General features: G+C 48.5%; 1 protein-coding gene across 15 annotated transcripts in view; it reads left to right on the top strand.

Moving 5' to 3' along the window:
* syne1b (spectrin repeat containing, nuclear envelope 1b) overlaps positions 1-24,743 on the top strand; it is a 629,476-nt gene that overhangs the window by 225,725 nt on the left and 379,008 nt on the right. For all 15 annotated transcript variants that reach the window (XM_087991586.1, XM_087991587.1, XM_087991592.1 and 12 more), the window contains 8 exons: positions 2,971-3,129; positions 4,110-4,292; positions 6,444-6,545; positions 10,576-10,779; positions 10,886-11,093; positions 13,736-13,848; positions 15,090-15,295; positions 18,462-18,617. In XM_087991586.1, the coding sequence (XP_087847712.1) occupies positions 2,971-3,129; positions 4,110-4,292; positions 6,444-6,545; positions 10,576-10,779; positions 10,886-11,093; positions 13,736-13,848; positions 15,090-15,295; positions 18,462-18,617 (1,331 nt within the window). The remainder of the gene's footprint in view (positions 1-2,970; positions 3,130-4,109; positions 4,293-6,443; positions 6,546-10,575; positions 10,780-10,885; positions 11,094-13,735; positions 13,849-15,089; positions 15,296-18,461; positions 18,618-24,743) is intronic.

Genomic DNA, 24,743 nt, shown 5'->3' with positions numbered 1-24,743 from the left:
CACTACCACCCCCCAATACTGAAACCATCACCTCTCTTTCATACAATCCCTACAGTGTGGAAACAGGCCGTTTGGCCCAACAGGTCCACACCGACCCTCCGAAGAGTAACCCACCCATACGCTATTACTCTACATTTACCCCTGACTAATGCACCTAACCTACACATCCTTGAACACTAAGGGGCAATTTAGCCTGGCCAATCCACCCTAACGTGCACATCCTTGGACTGTGGGAGGAAACTGGAGCACCCGGTGGAAACCCACACAGACACGGGGAGAATGTGCAAACGCCACACAGAGGTGGAGGTTGGAATTGACTTCAGGTCCCTGGTGCTGTGAGGCAGCAGTGCTAACCACTGAGCCACCATGCCATCCTCTTTGGTCTCTACTTCCTTTGGTTATGAATCGCAGCAATATTATTCAGTGTGGATTCCCTTTAAGATGGCCAGACTGTCTTTAAGAACAGAAGGCTGGACAGTCTTCACTTGCCCGATGCAGTCAGCACATGACGATGCTCGGTTCCTTTCTACGGTCGTCATGGTGATGAGGTAGCAACGGCTGGCCACCCAAGTGGTACTGATGTGGGTTAGGTCAGAGTTCACATTCCTACTCAAGAAGCAAATGGTTTCCATTTCACCTCAGCCTCCAATTAACCTCTCCTTAAAATCCCTCTGGCTCACTGCCCCTTTGCCAAACCCCGATCCTCCACCCTTCAGGAGCCGTCAGTACTGGATATCATGTGTCCTTTTATTAATTTTTCTGAGGTGTCTTCATTAGTTAGAAGGCGATATGGTTAAAGTTTGGTCTTCACTACATGGCCTGACTTTATTGTATTCTGTAATGGGTGAGGGGGGTGGCTAGTCGAGAGTGTGGTGCTGGAAAAGCACAGCCGGTCAGGCAGCATCCGAGGAGCAGGAGAATCGACATTTCAGGCATAAACCCTTCATTGGGGGTGTGTGACTAGTCTGTTCCACCAGATTACAGTCAACACAGTTAAGAGATGATTTCACAGATATGTGACAAAGAGGCCATTCGGTCCTTTGTGTCTCTACTAGCTCTCTGAGCATTTTGATTCAGAGCCAATCTCGTCTTTTCCCTGCTTGCCTGTTTATTTTTTCTATTTAAAATGTTATCCAATGTCCTTTTGACTGCCTCCACTGGACCTGCCTTTAAACATTTCCAGGTAGGGCACTCCACACTCTAACCACACACTGTGTGAAAATGTGCCAGCCAATGGCCACAGGTTGCCAGGGAGATCAATCATCTGTGCCTGACTCCCGAGGACCAGGGAGCAGGGCCACAAGAGGTCAGCTGACCTCAGACAGGTGCTGAAGGCAGTCAGGGAGGCATCATCACATGACCTGCCGGTTTGCTCAAACCACCATCCCACCAACATTCAGCCAGCCGCACACCCCAAAGCTCATGCTTAATGTCCAATGACTCCATTCCATTCTCAAACACTTCGTCAGGTAGTGCACTCCACACTCTAACCATGCACTGTGTGAAAATGTTTTTCCCCTCACATCTGATTCTTTTGCAAAATTGTACCTGATCTGTATGTGAGTGGCAACAGTCCCTTCCTATATCCTCTCTATCCGGTCCCCTCATGATTCTGAAAAACCCAATGCAATTTCCCCTCAGCCTTTCCGTCTCCAAGGTGAACTGTCCCAACTTCTCAAATCAATCCTCACAACTGAGGCATCTTGTTGCTGGAGTTATCCTCATAGACCTCTTTTCCACTCTCTCCAGTGAATTCACTTCATTCCTAAAGTTATACACAGTTCTCCAACTGAGGTCTAATCCGTGTGTTGCATATGGTTATCATTTTCTCCTTACTGTTGGACTCGATGCCACTGTTTTTGATGCCTAGAATACCACATGCATTAAGAACAGCTGACCTGCCACCTTTAATGACTTCTGTGCATGTATACCCTGCTCGTGTACTCCTTTTAGAATACATGATTTGGAGATGCCGGTGTTAGACTGGGGTGTACAAAGTTAAAAATCACACAACACCAGGTTATAGTCCAACAGGTTTATCCTTTTAGAATAGTACTTCTTATTTTATTCAGTTCTTTGTTCCACAGTGTATCACCTCACATTTGTCCATGCTGAACTCAACCTCTCACCTACCCACCAAGGTGTCAATATCCTTTTGAAATTCTACACTGTCTACCTCACAGTTTACAATCTCTCAAGTTTTCTGTCATCTGCAAACATTGAAAGTATTCTCCTACACACTCAGATCGAGATCGTTTGCATTATTCAGGAAGTGCAGGTGTCCCAGTACTGGCCCCTGGGGGAACTCCACTACAGCAAATACCATGGACTCATCATGGAGACAATGCATTGGCCGAACATGACTAAGATGAGCTATGAGTGAAGCATTGACTCGGCTTGTCATATTGGATAATGATGTGGATACTTCAACGTGTTGCAACCCAAATGCAAATGACACTTTTCTACCTTGAAGGGCTCACAAAGTTCCGCATTTATAAATCATTTTTTTAGTATTTATTGATGCATTTACCTGACTAACAAAGTTCTAGCTGCTCAACTCCATATTATTGGAGATAATCCTACAGTCATTGGTCATGGCCTTGAACCTTGAGCTTTCACCATGCCGTTGTGTTGCCATAGTCTTACCAGACCATAGGGGCTGCTCGCTCATTAGAGAGAGAAGTGGCTGGTGGTGATTTAACCTGAGGGCCACCTCAGGTGGGGGAAGAGATTGAGAAGGAGAGTCCTTCATGCTAACCTCAAACCAGTGATGGGGAATTGAACCCACGCTGTTAGCACCACACTGCTCGGTAAACCGACAATCCAGCCAACTGAGCTAAGCCAATTCCCTTCGCCCTGCTCCATGTTTGTTCTGTAGCTGTGGACATCCTTTCGAACTTTCAATGGAGAAACTGTGTGGATCAAATGCTTCTCTCTCTCTGATTCTCTCTCTTGCTTTCTGTTGTCCAGCACGAAGTGGTGAAGTCCGAATTAAATGGAACTCAGGAACAACTGGATGGATTCACCTCGAAAGCGAAGCAACTGTTGGGTGAATTGAAGAAGATTCACGGCTGTGACTCAGTGCCTTTCAAACAAGATCTGGACAGTGTCATGGACCAATGGCTGGATGTAAGCACAATCCATGATTATGTTGTTTTGAGGCCCTTCGGTGTTCCTTTTGACTGGAAAAGAATATAAATCCTTTGTGGCCATTTTTTTTTCATTGTTCCCTCAATCACACAGGGCTACTTAAGCATACAGATGGTATTGGATGTCTTGAACCCGAGACCTCTTTGTATTAATGAACTGCCAGTGTTATGAACCAGACCAAACCCCCTCAAAACATAGCGAGGAATTAGCCTAGACCCAAACCCTTATCTTATGTTGAGGCATTCCAGCTGTTATTCGATTGGTCAAACTACTCAGCTTTCAGGAAAACATACTTTATTCTGACAGCATGGTTAAAATACAAATGAAAAATATTTAACAAAATAATATATCACTTAACTACTACTCAACAACTGTTCCAATAAAGCAGCATCCCATAAACACACCCTTGGCAAAGGCAAATTCAGCAAAAAAGGATTTCCCTCACTTGCTACCTTCTCCCGGTCTAGGAGAAGGAACACCAACAGAATGAATCTAGCAGCAGAAAGAGAGAGAGCTGTATCTAGCAGCTTCAACTCCAATACCCCAACTTCAACAACTGAAAGCAAAACTAAAACCCTTGCTGTGTGAGCCTGACTCCACCTACTCATGCCTCTCTTGTTTAACTTAAAAACCACAAAGCTATTAACTCTGCTTTCCATGGTGTCAGTTTTACAGCACTCTGTCTTCAAGAAAAACAGATAGAACAAATCCCTCTTAAAGGCACATATCATCCCTCAAGTTAATGTTGCACAGATCGTGCTAAAATCACACAGTGAAGTTCTTTTCATGCTGTTCTGAAGTTCTGTGAGCTACTGGAAAACTGCACATTGTCAACACCATACTGAGAAACTCGTAGCTGTTTCTGGACTGGTGAGATTGTGCGTACGAGAAAAAGACTCTGCTGTGTTTGGAGTGGCCATTTTTATTAATGGCTTTATGGGCACATTCTCCACCAATAGGTTTCTGAGCGACTGGACGACAACATTGAGAGGCTGAGCAAGAGTCTCGCTCTGTGGGAGGATGTGCTCAACACCAGCGACGAGATTGACGCCTGGTCCAAAGGTTCTGTCTCTGAGCTCAATGAAATGATTGGCAACTTGAATGACAGCCAGAGAATGGAAGGGAGACTGCTGGAGTTCCAGGTTAGTGACCAGGGGAACAGGAGCCAAAACCGATGAAGACCCCAAATCAAACACCCCCTTAAACTGAGAAGTGAAAATGGTGGCTCTGGTGACTGTGTCTAAGGGGGGAAAGTATGACCGGGATTTGGTCTGTCAAATAGCTGATTTCATTGTGTGGCTAGTGATATATAAGATAATCAGAGGGTTAGATCGGGTGGAAGTGAGAGCCTTTTCCCTCGGATGGTGATGGCTAGCATGAGGCGGCATAGCTTCCAATTGAGGAGTGATAGATAAAGGACTGATGTCAGAGGTAGTTTCTTTACTCAGAGAGTAGTAGGGGTGTGGAATGCCCTGCCTGCAACAGTAGTAGACTCACCAACTTTACAGGCATTTAAATGGTCATTGGATAGACATGTGGATAAAAATGGAATGGTGTAAGTTAGATGGGATTCAGATTGGTTTCACAGGATGTCGCAACAATGAGGACCTGTACTGCGCTGTAATGTCCTATGTAATATGTTTTAGTGCATAGAACAAAAATGGCAGCCCCTACGATTGGTACTTAACTCTCCTTTGCTTCGCCTGTCAGTTAACAATGGCTGTTGTGTGCTGTATGCATGCTCTACCCAAAAGGCAATTGAGCTCCTATGTCCGCTCTGAGAAAACGCTCGTGGCTGTTGGCATCCCAGGATGCTGCCCTCCTTCCCGATAAATGCAGGTGCAAGGGTGTGTTGCTGCAGCAAGAGCTCCTTATCTCCCCACTTCAGTGCCCTACCCAATCCTTCCTGTGATCACCTTCTGCCCCCAGTGTAACAGAGGCTGCGATAGCCGGATTGGTCTGTACAGCCACCTACGGACTCACCCTAAAAGTGGAAGAGAGTCATCCTCATCTACGAGGGGCCGCTGATGATGATGATGATGCTCTAAGACTGTAAAGCGGCAGTTTAAAGGAGTCTCCCAGGCGATTCAGGGATGTGCTATGCCCATCATAAGGGCCCCTTTGACAAAGTTTGATTTCGAGATGGGTGAGGACCTAATCTTCACTTCAAGTCAAAACCCTTGAAATGCCTTAAGCAGACTATTGAGTCAAGCCTGTTTTCCACTCAGAATATCACGCTGTAGCCATAGCAACCTACTTTACAACACCCAACCTCACTGCTTCTAGGACTTTGATGGGAAATGTTATAGTCAGCAGGACTGTTAGCCCTTTCCCTGTCCACCATGCTGAAACTGGTTTGGAATGACGCAGAGTTTTGCAGGGCAACACCTAGGTCATTTGGCCCAACAACAAGTCTTTGTGTTTGACATGAGATCCCTCACACCCTGCTTTGTCAAATCCCATCCAGCATACCCTGCTCTTGCTTTCTTCATCATTTACTTCATCTACTCATAGAATCCCCGGAGTGTGGAAGCAGGATATTCGGCCCATCAAGTCCACCCCAACCCTCCATAGAGCTTCCCATCCAGACCCACTCTGTCCCTGGGGGAGCCTGCATTTCCCCAGGCTAATCCACCTAGCCTGCACATCTTTGGACTGTGATATGAGAAGATTGTGCAAACTCCACACTGACAGTTGCCCGAGGGTGGGATCAAATCCTGAGGCAACAGTGCTAACCATTGATCCACATTGCGACTCTATTCCATCTGGTAGCCAGTTCCATATTCTCAGCTGTCCCTCAGTAGAGTCTCCTATCATCTTCTTTGCATTTATTAATGACTATTTTATGTAGATTGCTGCTAGCTTTTGACAAGAGGAAACATGTTCTCAGCCACCTGCTTGTTCCTCATAAGTTTTGTCATGACCTCTCTAACAACATGCAACAGTTTGTCCCGTACGACTTGGTGATGGATTGGAACCACCCTCTGCTGATCTGTAAGGCCTCTATTTAAACTCCCTAATACATCAGGGCTACCACCCCCTTAGTGAATTATCAGGATTAATTCAGACTGAAATGTGAATAGCTTCCTTCCTTCTGGGTCTCAATGAGCCTCTTTGAGTTGAGTTTGCATCTCCGTGAACTCAGCTGTTTTGAAGTCCATTATTTCGACTCCATTCTCCTTTTTTGGTTAATGTCCTTTAAAGAACATTTCAGCTCAAACTACGTTAAATTTTCCATTGAGTTGATCTGACCATTCATCCACTGATGCTTTCATCTTGTTACTGACTTGCAGTCTGACCTCAAAGCTAAAGGGGAGAAACTCAAGACCCTACATTCTAAAGTCTGCGAGCTGATGGAGATATTCAAATGTCAGGAGCCACCTCCCGTACTGCAGGTAATTGAAAGCTTTCCACATATTTCCCTCCTACTTTGCATGTGTTCTATGAACTGCACTGCCTGGACTTTAATGTTGAAATGTTAAGTTTTCTCGCCTTGGCTCGTTGAATTAAGTAATCATGGAGGAATTTGAAAGCTGTTTGATATGTTTACTGGGTCTTGCTTCATGTGAAGGTAGGAATTTTGTCACATTCATGGCTGTAGTCAGATCCCATTATTCACAGCAGTCGGTGTCTCTGGCAGTAGGAGATTTGACTCAGGTGCCTGTGACGGAACCTCCAGCAGCAGGTGGCGCTGGTGAGAGAGGACTACGGGCTGGGCAGCTTGAGCTATTATCCCTCTGTCTCCAGCAACATGTGGCAGTGTTGAGGGAATACACAAATTATTTCCCCAACCAGATGTAAGCCACGGGCTTTAATTCCATCTAAATATTCTGTCATCCTTGTTTAACTTTCATTTCCCTTTATGTTTGTAATGGCCTGTGGAATAAAGCTCTCTGCTTCAAGATCTTTGGGCTGTGTGTTCAAATCTCATGTTATACACTCACACATACACTCACATACATGCACACAAACATACATATACACACACATACATGCACACAAACATACATACATTCACATACACACACATACATATACACGCACATATACATGCACACATACATATACATGTATATAAACACACACATACACATATAATCTAATTGAGGTGTTTGTTTTCCCTTGTGTTTCTCCTACTTATTTGTAGTCACCACAATGTGCATTGATCACCCTTCACCATCTCCACCTGTCAGTAACCCATTTCTCACACAATCCTGTTGCCTTGAAGTCTCTTGCTACCACATCCTTCAATCTGCCCTTAGGCGTTTCCCTTGTTCTTCACTTTGACAGATTCTCCTCCATCCCTCACCCTCACTACATTCCTTCTCTTCCTTGGTGACAAATAATCTTACCATTTCAAACACCTCTTGATGACTTTATTGGGGACGACCAGATTCTTCTCTGATCCTGTGATGTGTTCAAAGGTCAAAGATCAAAGAACAAAGAACAAAGGCAATTACAGCACAGGAACAGGCTCTTTTGCCCTCCAAGCCTGCACCGATCCAGATCGTCTATCTAAACCTGACACCTACTTTCTAAGGATCTGTATCCCTCTGCTCCCTGCCCATTCATGTATCTGTCTAGATGCATGTTAAATGATGCCAATCATGCCTGCCTCTGCCATCTCTACTGGCAACGTGTTCCAAGCATCCACTGCCCTCTGTTGTAAAGAACTTTCCACGCATATTTCCCTTAAACTTTTCCCCTCTCACCTTGAACTTGTGACCCCTAGTAATTGAGTCCCCCTCTCTGGGAAAAAGCTTCTTGCTATCCACCCTGTCTATATCTCTCATGATTTTGTAGACCTCAATCAGGTCCCCTCTCAATCTCCGTCTTTCCAATAAAAGTAATCCTAACCTAATCAACTGCTCTTCTTAGGGGAGAAAGTGAGGTCTGCAGATGCTGGAGATCAGAGCTGAAAATGTGTTGCTGGAAAAGCGCAGCAGGTCAGGCAGCATCCAGGGAACAGGAGAATCGATGTTTCGGGCATAAGCCCTTCTTCAGGAATCAACCGCTCTTCTTAGCATAGCTAGCACCCTCCATACCAGGCAACATCCTGGTGAACCTCCTCTGCACCCTCTCCAAAGCATCCACATCCTTTTGGTAATGTAGCGACCAGAACTGTACGCAGTATTCCAAATGTGGCCGAACCAAAGTCTTATACAATTGTAATATGACCTGACAAGTCTTGTACTAAATACCTCGTCCCATGTAGGAAAGCATGCTTTATGCCTTCTTGACTACTCTACTGACCTGTGTTGCCACCTTCAGGGTACAATGGACCTGAACACCCAGCTGTCTCTCTGTACATTAATTTTCCCCAGGGCTTTTCCATTTACCATACAGTTCACTCTTGAATCAGATCTTCCAAAATGTATCACCTCGCATTTGCCCAGATTGAACTCCATCTGCCATTTCTCTATCCAACTCTCCAATCTATCTATATTCTGTTGCATTCTCTGACAGTTCCCTTCACTATCTGCTACTCCACCAATCTTAGTGTCATGTGCAAACTTGCTAATCAGACTACCTATACCTTCCTCCAGATCATTTATGTATATCACAAACAACAGTGGTCCCAACACGGATCCCTATGGAACACCACTGCTCACAGTTCTCCATTTTGAGAAACTCCCTTCCACTACTACTCTCTGGCTCCTGCTGCCCAGCCAATTCTCTATCCAATGTAGCTAGTACACCCTGGACCCCATTCAACTTCACCTTCTCCATCAGCATACCATGGGGAACCTTATCAAATGTCTACTGAAGTCCATGTATATGTCATCAACTTTGTCACTTCCTCAAAGAATTCTATTAAGTTGGAACGACATGACTTTCCCTGCACAAAACCATGCTGCCTATCACTGATAAGCACATTTTCTTCCAAATGTTAATAGATCCTATCCCTCAGTATCTTCTCCAGTAGCTTCCCAGTCACTGATGTCAGGCTCACCAGTCTATATTTACCTGGATTCTCCCTGCTACCCTTCTTAAACAAGGGGACAACATTAGCAATTCTCCAGTCCTCCAGGACCTCACCCATGTTCAAGAATGCTGCAAAGATATCTGTTAGGGCCCCAGCTATTTCCTCTCTCACTTCCCTCAGTAACCTGGGGTAGAGCCCATCTGGGGACTTGTCCACCTTAATGCCTTTTAGAATACCCAACACTTCCTCCCTCCTTATGCCGACTTGACCTAGAGTTATCAAACATCTATCCCTAACCTCAACATCCGCCATGTCCCTCTCCTCGGTGAACACCGATGCAAAGTACTCATTAAGAATCTCACCCATTTTCTCTGACTCCACGCATAACTTCCCTCCTTTGTCCTTGAGTGGGGCAACTCATTCTCTAATTACTCTCTTGCTTCTTATATACAAATAAAAGGCTTTGGCATTTTCCTTAACCCTGTTTGCAAAAGATATTTTATGACCCCTTTTAGCCCTCTTAATTCCTCGTTTCAGATTGGTCCTGCTTTCCCGATATTCTTCCAAAGCTTCATTTGTTTTCAATTGCCTAGACCTTGTGTACGCTTCCTTTTTCCTTTAGCTAGTCTCACAATTTCACCTGTCATCCATGCTTCCCTAATCTTGCCATTTCTGTCCCTCATTTTCACAGCAACATGTCTGTTCTGCACTCTAATCATTTTCTCTTGGCCTCGTCCTTGCTCGTCACTCACAAATCCCGTTGGTGTCCCAGCCTCATCCATTTCTCTCCTTCCATTTTCTGCTGCCACTGACCCAGTGCCCTTGAGGCTCCTCATTCTCTGCAAGTCCTCACTGATAATCTTTACTCCTCCTTGGGCTCAAAATCACAAAACCATTAAGTGATGGTTGATGGAGATGGTGGTGTTTAAAGTCAAGATTAGAGCGGTGCTGGAAAAGCACAGCAGGTCAGGCAGCATCCGAGGAGCAGGAGAATCGACGTTCCAGGCAAAAGCCCTTCATTCCTCATTCTCCTGCTCCTCGGATGCTGCCTGACCTGCTGTGCTTTTCCAGCACCACTCTAATCTTGACTCTAATCACCAGCATCTGCGATACCCACTTCTGCCTACAAAGGACAGAAGGATGGGGTCGGGTAGATAGAGAGAAATGAAAAGGTGTGATTTAAAACTACAGCTCGACCACCCAGGGGGTGACGTCAGGAAAGAGACTGTAAGACTGGGACAGCCAATGAAGTGCAGTCGCTGTTGTAATGTTGGAGCACCTCTTCACACAGAGCAGAGCCCGGATACCAGGCATATCTTCATATGGCTGAGTATCAACGGGAACCTTTATGATTGTGATTTTGTGCGAGGTAGTCAGGGGGGTCAGGGCACGTGGAAACAAGCCGGGTGAATGAGTTGATGTAGGCTGGGAAGGGTCTCCTTCCTTTTGTTGCTATGTCAGCCCGAATATTCCGGTTAATCATGCTCCTGTACCCACAGGCAGTGGAAGCTGAATCGTGGAAGAAGCTGGAACATGCTCAGGGGGTGTCCGAGGCAGCCAGAGAGACGCTGAAAGATTTCAGTGCCCAGAAGAGCCAGATGGAGAACTACATCGAGAACCTCACTGACTGGTTACACACGGTGGAGCGATCGCTGTCCGCCTGCGCTGAGGGCCACGATGCCGAGGACCTGAGGAGAGTGAAGGTACGGAGGGAGATGAGGAGGCGGGTTAGGGGTGGATTGTAATGTCTCGCTGCGTTCCAGGCCCCCTCCCCGATGCCAAGCCCACGATCTTGTCTGCTTGTTTCAGGAGCTGGACCTGGAGCTGGTTAATCAGCAGAGCAACATCGACACGGCCCGAGAGAACCTGAACAGCTTCTGCCGCAAGTACCACTCGACGGAGCTGGGGGGCTTGGGCAGCGGGCTCACTGAGCTGATCAAACAGTACGAAAGCGTCAACCAACTCTCCTCCAAAACACAAGCCAGGCTCCAGGACGCACTGGAAGAGCATTTCACTGGTGAGCAGAAATCTCCATTCGAGTGTATTACACAGAAGGAGGCCATTCGATCCAACTGGTCTCTGCTGGCGTTTATGCCATCCCACCCTTAGTCATCCCACCCTCGCTAGGGCTTCTATTCCTTTATTCTCGTCTATTTCTCAAGATTTCCCTTCAAGTGATGGAATCACAGAGGACGATTCAGCCCATTCCTCCTGTTGTGATTGTAATGAGTTCAGCCAGGAGAAAGTGAGGACTGAGAAAGCTGGAGATCAGAGTCGAAAAGTGTAGTGCTGGAAAAGCACAGCAGGTCAGGCAACATCCGAGAAGCAGGAGAATCGACATTTCAGGCATAAGCCCTTCATCATTCCCAAAACGTTGACTCTCCTGCTCCTCGGATACTGTCTGACTGGCTGTGCTTTTCCAGCTGTGCCAGGTAGACCTCATAGACTCTGAGTTCCCCGACCAGGGTTGTTAACCTGGTCCAATCAGGGAGCCCTGGCTGACAGATATAAACAGGAGTGTCAGAGGTTCTGTTCACTCTGAGAGCTGGCTCGGAGGAAGCTGGGCCGGTGTCTGTTACCAGGAATTTGTAAATAAAGGGTGACATGGTGATGGGATACCTGTGGAATCATAGTCATAGAGCTGTACAGCATGGAAACAGACCCTTCAGTCCATCCCGTCCATGTCCACCAGATAGCCTAAATTATTGTAGTCCCATTGGCCAGCATTTGGCCCATATTATTTCAGTGGCGACGAGAGTGGGATACTGAGTCGATAAGACTGCGTTACGCTCATTGGAAGATAAAGAGAGGATGATCGAAAATGCCCCAGTTCCCAAGTCTGGGAGCTTAGGCCTTTCCTTGAACTGGTGAATTATCATGGAAAGTGCATACATAAGCTGTCTCCATCCTGACACCCTTACACCTGCTATTGAGAAAGAGTCAGCCTTGGAAATGGTCTTGTGGCCTTTAGGGAAGTGAAGAAACAGCTACCTATTGTCTGAGGTGTTGGCACACTATGTTCCCAAGCATGATCTGGTGCTGACATGCAATGTCTCTCTATAAGGTAACGGGGTAGCTTTGACTCACAGATGGCCCAATGGAGAGGAACGCCCAGTAGCGTATGCATTCCAGACTTTGGCTGACGCAGAGTGCAAGTATGCCCAGATGGAGAAGGAAGGTTTGGCGGTCATCTTTGGTGTGAGAAGGTTCCACCAGTACCTTTACAGTTGTAAATTTGTAATAACATCAGACCATAAACCCCAGCTAGGGCTGTTCAAGGAAAACAGAGCTTCAGGCCAATTTCAGTGGTGGACTCTACGTGTGTACAAACACAAGTTGGACCACCATCCAGAAGGTCAAGTAGCAAATGCAGATGCCTTGAAACCAAAAGAGAAAATGCTGGAAATCTCAGCAGGTCTGGCAGCATCTGTAAGGAGAGAAAAGAGCTGACGTTTTGAGTCTAACTGAAACTTTGACAAAAGGTCAGTTAGTCTCAAAATGTCGGCTCTTTTCTCTCCTTCCAGATGCTGCCAGACCTGCTGAGATTTTCCAGTATTTTCTCTTTTGGTTTCAGATTCCAGCATCCGCAGTAACTTGCTTTTATGCAGGTGCCTTGAGCTGCCTGCTGCTGGCAGATACACCACCAGGGGTACTACCACTGGAAGAGTCTGTAATGGTTTTAAATTTTCTGGATACCCAGTCACCGCTGACAATATCAGACTGTGGATGTAAAAAGATTCTGTCCTGGCAAAACTGAAACAGCAGGGAATTTGAATATTTCCTGAAGTCAAATGGTATATGAAGACAGCTCCCTACCATCCATCACCCAGTGATCTGGCAGAAAGAGTAGTCCAAGGTGTGCAAAGTCCAGCAATTTTGAAGTGTCCTTCCTCTTGTGATACAGAAAGTAGAGCAACCAATTTACGCACAGTAACCTCCCATTAACGGTGACGTCATCATGACCAGATAATGCTGGTTTATTTTGGTCGTGTTGATTGTGGGATTGTGGAAGCTGAGCTGTAGTTCTTTAAGAAATGCCATCTAATCTTTTACGCCCACTTGAAAGGGCAGAAATGACCATGGGATTAATGTCTCAGGCAAAAAGGCAGCATCTTTGACAATGCAGCATTCCCTCAGTACTGCACAGAATCGGATTTGAAGACACAACCTTTTGACTTATTACCCTCCCTCAGTGTTAGTCACTTCCATGGAACTTCTTGTTACTCTCAGTTTTTCTGTTTGTTACTCTCCCTCAATGTTACTCACCCTAAGTGGTAACCTTTTGTTACTCGTCCTCAGTATTAGCATTTATTACTCTCCCTCAATGTTGCTGTTTGTTTCAGTCCCTCAGTGTTGCTTTCTCACTGTGTTCCTTTTTGTTACTCTCCCTCAGTGTTAATCACCTTCAGTGCTAATGTTTTATTGCTTTCATTCAGTGTGTCGTGTATTGCTCCCTGATGGTATTACACACTGGGTTCTGAATGTTGAAATGTTTTCTGCTGCAGAGTGGAGTGTGAATGTTGAAATGTTTTCTGCTGTAGTGGAGTGTAAATGTCTTACCGTAATTGATGCTGCTGTTTCTGGACAGCTTGGCCCGACATTACTGATGGTACATGTGACAGGAACACTTATTCATTTCTGTCTTTTATTATTTGGCAGGGTTTTTACAGGAGTTTCAGCAGTGGTTGTGTGATGCACGGGCGTCGGTGAAGGAATGTGATGACCTGTCAGGGGATGCACATCTCATCGAGGAGAAACTGCAGAAACTCGAGGTGTGTGAGCCTCCAGTGTACCGACTGTCACTCTGGACTGTTCGTACAAACCACAATTTCAGTAAAATTGTAGGTTAATGGGCCAGAGAGAAGATTGAAACAGTGAGTCTTGTCTGCAGGAAAATCGACACTTGGGGCAAAAGCCCTTCATCAGGTCGGTTTTCCTGCTCCTCGGATGCTGCCTGACCTGCTGTGCTTTTCCAGCCCCACTCTGATCTTGACTCTGATCTCCAGCATCTGCAGTCCTCACTTTCGCCTAGTTTTGTCTGTCAATTAGTCCTGAGGTTACAAATCAATATTCACATTACCAAGTGCATGTTGAGCTCAAGGTAATGCTGCTACCCCTGTCCATTCTTGCTTCCTGCTTTGATTCGGGCATTTCTTTTCCTTAATCACTTGTTGGATGTGGGCATTGCTGGGCGGGTCAGCATTTGTTGCCCATCCTTGGGTGCCATTTAACGTGCCTTCTTAAATTGCTGCAGTGTTGCAGGTGGACCCACAGTGTCCTTAGGCCCTTTGGGACGTGCTGAATCAGATTTTGCTGCTGGCCAATTATTCCCAGCCAACACTGAGAGAGGTCACGATGACAGCATCCCTCCCACCTTTCAGCGTCCGTTCCACCTCTGTTATGTTCTTGAGTTTTGCCCTGGCTGTATTTGCCACTTTGACTGGGACTCCCTGGGAGTTAAGCAGATCTCCGCCTTATGCAGATTCCTGATGAAGGGCTTTAGCCCGAAACATCTATTTTCCTGCTCCTCGGATGCTGCCTGACCTGCTGTGCTTTTCCAGCACCAGTCTAATCTTGACTCTAATCTCCAGCATCTGCAGTATCCACTTCCGCCTCTGCCGTACCTACCTGTTCCAGTCATTAGGTATTGAGTAAGTGTTAATGGAGGCGAGGTGTGGTGGGAAGGGTGGTGGGAGGCACAGGATATAAGGGACAGGGAAAGAGTTCTAAACTTCCTGTATTGAGCCAAAGTCGCTACCTTCAACTTTTTGAGTTTTCTCCTTGGTGGGGAAGTGTAATTCTCATTCACTCAGTCATTGGCTGGAATTTTATAGACCGTACTCCGGCCCTGCACGAGGGTAGGTTGGCAAAAGCAGTGTTGCTCTGACATCAGGGGCCAGGGTAAAGTCCAGACGTTATGCAGCCAGTCTCCTTTTCATTAGCTTCGTTTACGAGCTCGGTCAGAACGCGTTTCACTCACGGGCTGGTCTGGTACTTGTATTGTCACCCACAGGAATTTCTGACCAGGGCAAGTGTAGGGCAGAACAAGCTGGATGCCGCAGTGGCTGAAGGAAACAAGCTCGTGCCGCATTTGCCCAAACCCAGTGCCTCGCAGGTTCAACAGCAGCTGGCAAACAGCCAACAGGAATGGGAGAGCTTCCTCAATCAGTGCCAACAGAACAGGAAGACTCTGGCAGACTATGCAGAAGAGCTGACCAGGTAATTGTCAACAAAGCACATGGTCGGGTATTAAAGCCCTGTAAGGTAGCAGCTGGGCCTCAGATCTTCACCTTGAAGTCCAGAAGGTTGTAAGTTTAAGCCCCCACGCTGTGCTGAGGTTTGAGAACATCATCCTGTTGAGTGCAGTGCTGAGGGAGTGCAAAGATGCCATCTCTCCGATGAGTCATGAAGTTGAAGACCTGTCTGCGCCCCCTCAGAATCCCATGGCACTATCTGAAGCAGAGTTCTCCCATTCATCCCCCACCCCACCTCTGAAAAGCGACTATCTGATCGTTAACTCAGTGCTGACATTACAATAGCGATGACAGGGTGAAAGGATTACAAAAGGGGTTTGTAAGATCATGATAGAGGGAGGAGGTGGTGTCGCGGGAGCAGTCACTGGGCTGGGGTAAAACCGGGGAGTCAGTGGTTGAAATCCCTCCGCATCAGTTCAGTAAGTTATTCTCAGCAAAGATGCTAAGGATGCTATCGGGTTCTTGAGGCACGGTGCTACCTCTACTCCCAAAGACCCTGGGTTCAGGTCCCACCTGCTGTAGAGGTGACTCTGAATAGGTTCATTAAAAATACCACAATAGGTGTTGCACAGGTATAAGTTTGTAATTTCTTAACGTGAACTCAGAATCCAATGAGTGTGGCTCACAGACCATGGGAAAGCCTACCCTAGCATCTCGCTGTAGGGAACTACACACAGTGGGGATATTGATCAGTATTCAAAGTTTGTGAGAAGATTTGTAGCTCGGGTGCTCGTTGTTGTGGTTCTGTTCGCCGAGCTGGAAATTTTTATTGCAAACGTTTTGTCCCCTGTCTAGGTGACATCCTCAGTGCTTGGGAGCCTCCTGTGAAGCGCTTCTGTGGTGTTTCCTCCGGCATTTATAGTGGCCTGTCCCTGCCGCTTCCGGTTGTCAGTTTCAGCTGTCCGCTGTAGTGGCCGGTATATTGGGTCCAGGTCTATTGGGTCCAGGTCTATGTGTTTGTTGATGGAGTTTGTGGATGAGTGCCAAGCTTCTAGGAATTCCCTGGCTGTTCTTTGTTTGGCTTGCCCTATAATGGTAGTGTTGTCCCAGTCGAATTCATGTTGTTTGTCGTCTGCGTGTGTGGCTACTAAGGATAGCTGGTCGTGGCGTTTCGTGGCTAGTTGATGTTCATGTATGTGGATCGTTAGCTGTCTTCCTGTTTGTCCTATATGGTGTTTTGTGCAGTCCTTGCATGGGATTTTGTACACTACATTAGTTTTGCTCATGCTGGGTATCAGGTCCTTCGTTCTGGTGAGTTGTTGTCTGAGGGTGGCTGTTGGTTTGTGTGCCGTTATGAGTCCTAGTGGTCACAGTAGTCTGGCTGTCAGTTCTGAAATGTTCCTGATGTATGGTAATGTGGCTAGTCCTTTGGGTTGCGGCATGTCCTCGTTCCGTTGTCTTTCTCTTAGGCATCTGTTGATGAAATTGTGCGGGTATCCGTTTTTGGCGAATACCTTGTACAGGTGTTCCTCTTCCTCTTTTTGCAGTTCTGGTGTACTGCAGTGTGTTGTGGCCCTTTTGAATAGTGTCTTGATGCAACTTCTTTTGTGTGTGTTGGGGTGGTTGCTTTCATAGTTCAGGACTTGGTCTGTGTGTGTGGCTTTCCTGTGTACCTTCGTGGTGAATTCTCCGTTTGGTGTTCTCTGTACCATCACGTCTAGGAATGGGAGTTGGTTGTCCTTTTCTTCCTCTCTCGTGAATCGGACTCCTGTGAATGTGGAGTTGATGATCCGGTGTGTTTCCTCTATTTCTGTGTTTTTAACGATTACAATAGCTTTAAATTAAGGGGGGGTAGATATAGGACTGAAGTTAGGGGTAGGTTCTTCACTCAGCGAGTCGTAAGTTCATGGAATGCCCTGCCAGTAGCAGTGGTGGACTCTCCCTCTTTATGGGCATTTAAGCGGGCATTGGATAGGTATATGGAGGATAGTGGGTTAGTATAGGTTAGGTGGACTTGGATCGGCGCAACATCGAGGGCCAAAGGGCCTGTACTGCGCTGTATTCTTCTATGTACAAAGGTGTCATCAACGTATCTGACCCAGAGTTTGGGTTGAATTTGTGGTAAGACTGTTTGTTCTAACCTTTGCATTACTGCTATGAGTCCCGAGATCGGTGAGCCCATGGGTGTTCCGTTGATTTGTTCGTATATCTGGTTGTTGAATGTGAAGTGTGTTGTGAGGCACAAGTCCAGTGGTTTAAGTATGCCGTCTTTGTTGATAGGTTCAACGTCCTGTTGTCTGTTCTGTATGTCCAGCAGGTTGGCAATTGTTTCTCTGGCTAAGGTTTTGTCAATAGAGGTGAACAGAGCCGTTACGTCGAATGAGACCATAGGTATTCGCCAAAAACGGATACCCGCGCAATTTCATCAACAGATGCCTAAGAGAAAGAAAACAGAATGAGGACATGCCGCAACCCAAAGGACTAGCCACACTACCATACATCAAGAGCATTTCAGAACTGACAGCCAGACTACTGCGACCACTAGGACTCATAACAGCACACAAACTAACAGCCACTCTCAGACAACAACTCACCAGGACAAAGGACCCAATACCCAGCATGAGCAAAACTAATGTAGTGTACAAAATCCTATGCAAGGACTGCACAAAACACTATATAGGACAAACAGGAAGACAGCTAACGATCCGCATCCGTGAACATCAACTAGCCACGAAACGCCACGACCAGCTATCCTTAGTAGCCACACACGCAGATGACAAACAACATGAATTCGACTGGGACAACACTACCATTATAGGGCAAGCCAAACAAAGAACAGCCAGGGAATTCCTAGAAGCTTGGCACTCATCCACAAACTCCATCAACAAACACATCGACCTGGACCCAATATACCGGCCACTACAGCGGACAGCTGAAACTGACAACCGGAAGCGGCAGGGACAGGCCACTATAAATGCCGGAGGAAACACCACAGAAGTGCTTCACAGGAGGCTCCCAAGCACTGAGGATGTCACCTAGACAGGGGACAAAACGTTTGCAACACAAATTTCCAGCTCGGCGAACAGAACCACAACATTGATCAGTATTCCCTGCTTAGGCACTTGTGTATGTACTCTGTGTTGTTCCGTGCTGCCCATCATTGTCTTGTGTCCCAATGATGTCTGTGACAGCTTCGAAAACCTTCACAAGAAGCTGAGTGTGTGGCTGCAGCAAGCAGAAGGTCGAATGGCCACAGAGTCCATCGGAGAGAACACCAAGAACATTCCCATGATGCAGGTGGAGGTGGAGAGGATGGAAGATTTCTATGAGGAGATTCAAGGACACAGGTAGGCAACTTGGTTAGTGTCTGGATTAGTGGTGCTGGAAGAGCACAGCAATTCAGGCAGCATCCGAGGACAGGCAAAATCGACGTTTCGGGCAAAAGCCCTTCATCAGGAATAAAGGCAGAGAGCCTGAAGCATGGAGAGATAAGCTAGAGGAGGGTGGGGGTGGGGAGAGAGTAGCATAGAGTACAATAGGTAGGTGGGGAAGGAGATGAAGGTGATAGGTCAGGGAAGAGAGGGTGGAGTGGATAGGTGGAAAAGGAGCTGGGCAGGTCGGACAAGTCCGGACAGGTCGAGTTACTGGAGGTTAGAAACTAGGATGAGGTGGGGGAAGGGGAAATGAGGAAACTGTTGAAATCCACATTGATGCCTTGGGGTTGAAGTGTTCCGAGGCGGAAGATGAGGCGTTCTTCCTCCAGGCGTCTGGTGGTGAGGGAGCGGCGGTGGAGGAGGCCCAGCACCTCCATATCCTCGGCAGAGTGGGAGGGGGAGTTGAAATGTTGAGCCACTGGGCGATTTGGTTGATTGATGCGGGTGTCTCTGAGATGTTCCCTAAAGCGCTCTGCTAGGAGGCGTCCAGTCTCCCCAATGTAGAGGAGACCGCATCGGGAGCAACGGATACAATAGATGATATTAGTGGATGTGCAGGTAAAACTTTGATGGATGTGGAAGGCTCCTTTAGGGCCTTGGATGGAGGTGAGGGAGGAGGTGTGGGCACAGGTTTTACAGTTCCTGCGTTGGCAGGGGAAAGTGCCAGGATGGGAGGGTGGGTCGTAGGGGGGCGTGGACCTGACCAGGTAGTCACGGAGGGAACGGTCTTTGCGGAAGGCGGAGAGGGGTGGGGAGGGAAATATATCCCTGGTGGTGGGGTCTGTTTGGAGGTGGCGGAAATGTCGGCGGATGATTTGGTTTATGCGAAGGTTGGTAGGGTGGAAGGTGAGCACCAGGGGCGTTCTGTCCTTGTTGCGGTTGGAGGGGTTGGGTCTGAGGGCGGAGGTGCGGGATGTGGATGAGATGCGTTGGAGGGCATCTTTAACCACGTGGGAAGGGAAATTGCGGTCTCTAAAGAAGGAGGCCATCTGGTGTGTTCTATGGTGGAACCGCTCCTCCTGGGAGCAGATACGGCGGAGGCGGAGGAATTGGGAATACGGGATGGCATTTTTGCAAGAGGTAGGGTGGGAAGAGGTGTAATCCAGGTAGCTGTGGGAGTCGGTGGGTTTGTAGAAAATGTCAGTGTCAAGTCGGTCGTCACTGATGGAGATGGAGAGGTCCAGGAAGGGGAGGGAGGTGTCAGAGATGGTCCAGGTAAATTTAAGGTCAGGGTGGAATGTGTTGGTGAAGTTGACGAATTGCTCAACCTCCTCGCGGGAGCACGAAGTGGCGCCAATGCAGTCATCAATGTAGCGGAGGAAGAGGTGGGGAGTGGTGCCGGTGTAATTACGGAAGATCAACTGCTCTACGTAGCCAACAAAGAGACAGGCATAGCTGGGGCCCATACGTGTGCCCATGGCTACCCCTTTGGTCTGGAGGAAGTGGGAGGATTCAAAGGAGAAATTGTTAAGGGTGAGGACCAGTTCGGCCAAACGAATGAGAGTGTCGGTGGAGGGGTACTGTTGGGAACGTCTGGAGAGGAAAAAACGGAGGGCTTGGAGGCCCTGGTCATGGCGGATGGAGGTGTAGAGGGATTGGATATCCATGGTGAAGATGAGGCGTTGGGGGCCGGGGAAACGGAAGTCTTGGAGGAGGTGGAGGGCGTGGGTGGTGTCTCGAACGTATGTGGGGAGTTCCTGGACTAGGGGGGATAGGACAGTGTCGAGGTAGGTAGAGATGAGTTCAGTGGGGCAGGAGCATGCTGAGACAATGGGTCGGCCAGGGTGGTCAGGCTTGTGGATCTTGGGAAGGAGGTAGAACCGGGCAGTGCGGGGTTCCCGGACTATTAGGTTGGAAGCTGAGGGTGGGAGATCTCCTGAGGTGATGAGGTTGTGTATGGTCTGGGAGATGATGGTTTGGTGATGGGGGGTGGGGTCACGGTCAAGGGGGCGGTAGGAAGAGGTGTCCTCGAGTTGGCGTTTGGCTTCAGCGATGTAGAGGTCAGTGCGCCAGACTACCACTGCGCCCCCTTTGTCCGCTGGCTTGATGGTGAGGTCAGGATTGGAGCAGAGGGATTGGAGGGCTGCGCGTTGTGAGGGTGAGAGGTTGGAGTGGGGGAGGGGGGTCGACAGGTTGAGGCGGTTAATGTCCCGGCGGCAGTTGGAAATGAAGAGGTCGAGGGCAGGTAATAGGCCAGCGCGGGGTGTCCAGGTGGATGCAGGTTGTTGGAGGTGGGCGAAGGGGTCCTCGGAAGGTGGGCGGGAGTCCTGATTGTGAAAGTAAGCTCGGAGGCGGAGGCGACGGAAGAATTGTTCGATGTCACGGCGTGTATTAAATTCATTGATGTGTGGACGGAGGGGGACAAAGGTGAGTCCTTTGCTAAGGACTGATCGTTCGTCCTCAGTGAGGGGGAGGTCTGGGGGGATGGTGAAAACTCGGCAGGGCTGGGAGCCGGGAGCTGGTGTAGGTGTAGAGCTGGGAGTGGGGTCGGAGCCAGTACCTGGAGTGGGTGTGATGGTGGGGGGAATGGAGGTAGAGTCATGAGTAGGGGTAGTGTTCCCCTCGGGGTTCTGGGGGGTGGGGATAGTGACAGTGGGGTCTGTGGGGGGCGTGTCAGCAGAATGCAGGTGAGTGGCGCTGGTGGGTGCGGAGGTGGTGGCAGACATGGCAGTAGGGGTGGCGGAAGTCACTGAGCGTGTGGCATCAGCGATGATGTGAGGGCCGGAAGTGGCTGTGGAAGTGGCCATGATGGGGGCACTTCGCCCACCTTCGCCCACCTCCAACAACCTGCATCCACCTGGACACCCCGCGCTGGCCTATTACCTGCCCTCGACCTCTTCATTTCCAACTGCCGCCGGGACATTAACCGCCTCAACCTGTCGACCCCCCTCCCCCACTCCAACCTCTCACCCTCACAACGCGCAGCCCTCCAATCCCTCTGCTCCAATCCTGACCTCACCATCAAGCCAGCGGACAAAGGGGGCGCAGTGGTAGTCTGGCGCACTGACCTCTACATCGCTGAAGCCAAACGCCAACTCGAGGACACCTCTTCCTACCGCCCCCTTGACCGTGACCCCACCCCCCATCACCAAACCATCATCTCCCAGACCATACACAACCTCATCACCTCAGGAGATCTCCCACCCACAGCTTCCAACCTCATAGTCCGGGAACCCCGCACTGCCCGGTTCTACCTCCTTCCCAAGATCCACAAGCCTGACCACCCTGGCTGACCCATTGTCTCAGCATGCTCCTGCCCCACTGAACTCATCTCTACCTACCTCGACACTGTCCTATCCCCCCTAGTCCAGGAACTCCCCACATACGTTCGAGACACCACCCACGCCCTCCACCTCCTCCAAGACTTCCGTTTCCCCGGCCCCCAACGCCTCATCTTCACCATGGATATCCAATCCCTCTACACCTCCATCCGCCATGACCAGGGCCTCCAAGCCCTCCGTTTTTTCCTCTCCAGACGTTCCCAACAGTACCCCTCCACCGACACTCTCATTCGTTTGGCCGAACTGGTCCTCACCCTTAACAATTTCTCCTTTGAATCCTCCCACTTCCTCCAGACCAAAGGGGTAGCCATGGGCACACGTATGGGCCCCAGCTATGCCTGTCTCTTTGTTGGCTACGTAGAGCAGTTGATCTTCCGTAATTACACCGGCACCACTCCCCACCTCTTCCTCCGCTACATTGATGACTGCATTGGCGCCACTTCGTGCTCCCGCGAGGAGGTTGAGCAATTCGTCAACTTCACCAACACATTCCACCCTGACCTTAAATTTACCTGGACCATCTCTGACACCTCCCTCCCCTTCCTGGACCTCTCCATCTCCATCAGTGACGACCGACTTGACACTGACATTTTCTACAAACCCACCGATTCCCACAGCTACCTGGATTACACCTCTTTCCACCCTACCTCTTGCAAAAATGCCATCCCGTATTCCCAATTCCTCCGCCTCCGCCGTATCTGCTCCCAGGAGGAGCGGTTCCACCATAGAACACACCAGATGGCCTCCTTCTTTAGAGACCGCAATTTCCCTTCCCACGTGGTTAAAGATGCCCTCCAACGCATCTCATCCACATCCCGCACCTCCGCCCTCAGACCCAACCCCTCCAACCGCAACAAGGACAGAACGCCCCTGGTGCTCACCTTCCACCCTACCAACCTTCGCATAAACCAAATCATCCGCCGACATTTCCGCCACCTCCAAACAGACCCCACCACCAGGGATATATTTCCCTCCCCACCCCTCTCCGCCTTCCGCAAAGACCGTTCCCTCCGTGACTACCTGGTCAGGTCCACGCCCCCCTACGACCCACCCTCCCATCCTGGCACTTTCCCCTGCCAACGCAGGAACTGTAAAACCTGTGCCCACACCTCCTCCCTCACCTCCATCCAAGGCCCTAAAGGAGCCTTCCACATCCATCAAAGTTTTACCTGCACATCCACTAATATCATCTATTGTATCCGTTGCTCCCGATGCGGTCTCCTCTACATTGGGGAGACTGGACGCCTCCTAGCAGAGCGCTTTAGGGAACATCTCAGAGACACCCGCATCAATCAACCAAATCGCCCAGTGGCTCAACATTTCAACTCCCCCTCCCACTCTGCCGAGGATATGGAGGTGCTGGGCCTCCTCCACCGCCGCTCCCTCACCACCAGACGCCTGGAGGAAGAACGCCTCATCTTCCGCCTCGGAACACTTCAACCCCAAGGCATCAATGTGGATTTCAACAGTTTCCTCATTTCCCCTTCCCCCACCTCATCCTAGTTTCTAACCTCCAGTAACTCGACCTGTCCGGACTTGTCCGACCTGCCCAGCTCCTTTTCCACCTATCCACTCCACCCTCTCTTCCCTGACCTATCACCTTCATCTCCTTCCCCACCTACCTATTGTACTCTATGCTACTCTCTCCCCACCCCCACCCTCCTCTAGCTTATCTCTCCATGCTTCAGGCTCTCTGCCTTTATTCCTGATGAAGGGCTTTTGCCCGAAACGTCGATTTTGCCTGTCCTCGGATGCTGCCTGAATTGCTGTGCTCTTCCAGCACCACTAATCCAGAATCTGGTTTCCAGCATCTGCAGTCATTGTTTTTACCAACTTGGTTAGTGTGACGAGTGAAAAGACCAAGTGATGTTTTATCTCTTTAGTATTAGAGAACACACAGTGCAGCATTGAAGGTCAGTTTGGAGGGAGTGGGATTTAATCAGTTTGGAGAGGGAGGGTATTTAATCAGTTTGGAGAGGGAGGGTATTTAATCAGTTTGGAGAGGGAGGGTATTTAATCAGTTTGGAGGGAGTGGGATTTAATCAGTTTGGAGGGAGTGGGATTTAATCAGTTTGGAGAGGGAGGGTATTTAATCAGTTTGGAGGGGGTGGTATTTAATCAGTTTGGAGAGGGTGGTATTTAATCAGTTTGGAGGGAGTGGGATTTAATCAGTTTGGAGAGGGAGGGTATGTAATCAGTTTGGAGGGAGTGGGATTTAATCAGTTTGGAGAGGGAGGGTATTTAATCAGTTTGGAGGGGGTGGTATTTAATCAGTTTGGAGAGGGTGGTATTTAATCAGTTTGGAGGGGGTGGTATTTAATCAGTTTGGAGGGAGTGGGATTTAATCAGTTTGGAGAGGGAGGGTATTTAATCAGTTTGTAGTGAGAGGTATGTAATCAGTTTGGAGAGGGAGGGTATGTAATCAGTTTGGAGGGAGTGGGATTTAATCAGTTTGGAGAGGGAGGGTATTTAATCAGTTTGGAGGGAGTGGGATTTAATCAGTTTGGAGAGGGAGGGTATTTAATCAGTTTGTAGTGAGAGGTATGTAATCAGTTTGGAGAGGGAGGGTATTTAATCAGTTTGGAGTGAGAGGTATGTAATCAGTTTGGAGGGGGTGGGTAATGATTCTAATGCCTTCCCCTCCCTGATTACATCAGGCTCATGACGGCCTCCTTGTCACATGATCATGGCACAAATGGAGATCTTTTGGCCCATCATGCCTGTACTTTCCCATCACCCAATTTGAAGCCCTTTTATG

Source organism: Chiloscyllium plagiosum, unplaced genomic scaffold (genome assembly GCF_037043375.1).
Source record: "Chiloscyllium plagiosum isolate Xiang-an unplaced genomic scaffold, Cpla_swu_hap1 HiC_scaffold_10, whole genome shotgun sequence".
NCBI lineage: Eukaryota > Metazoa > Chordata > Chondrichthyes > Orectolobiformes > Hemiscylliidae > Chiloscyllium > Chiloscyllium plagiosum.
This window is presented reverse-complemented; position numbering and strand designations above follow the sequence as displayed.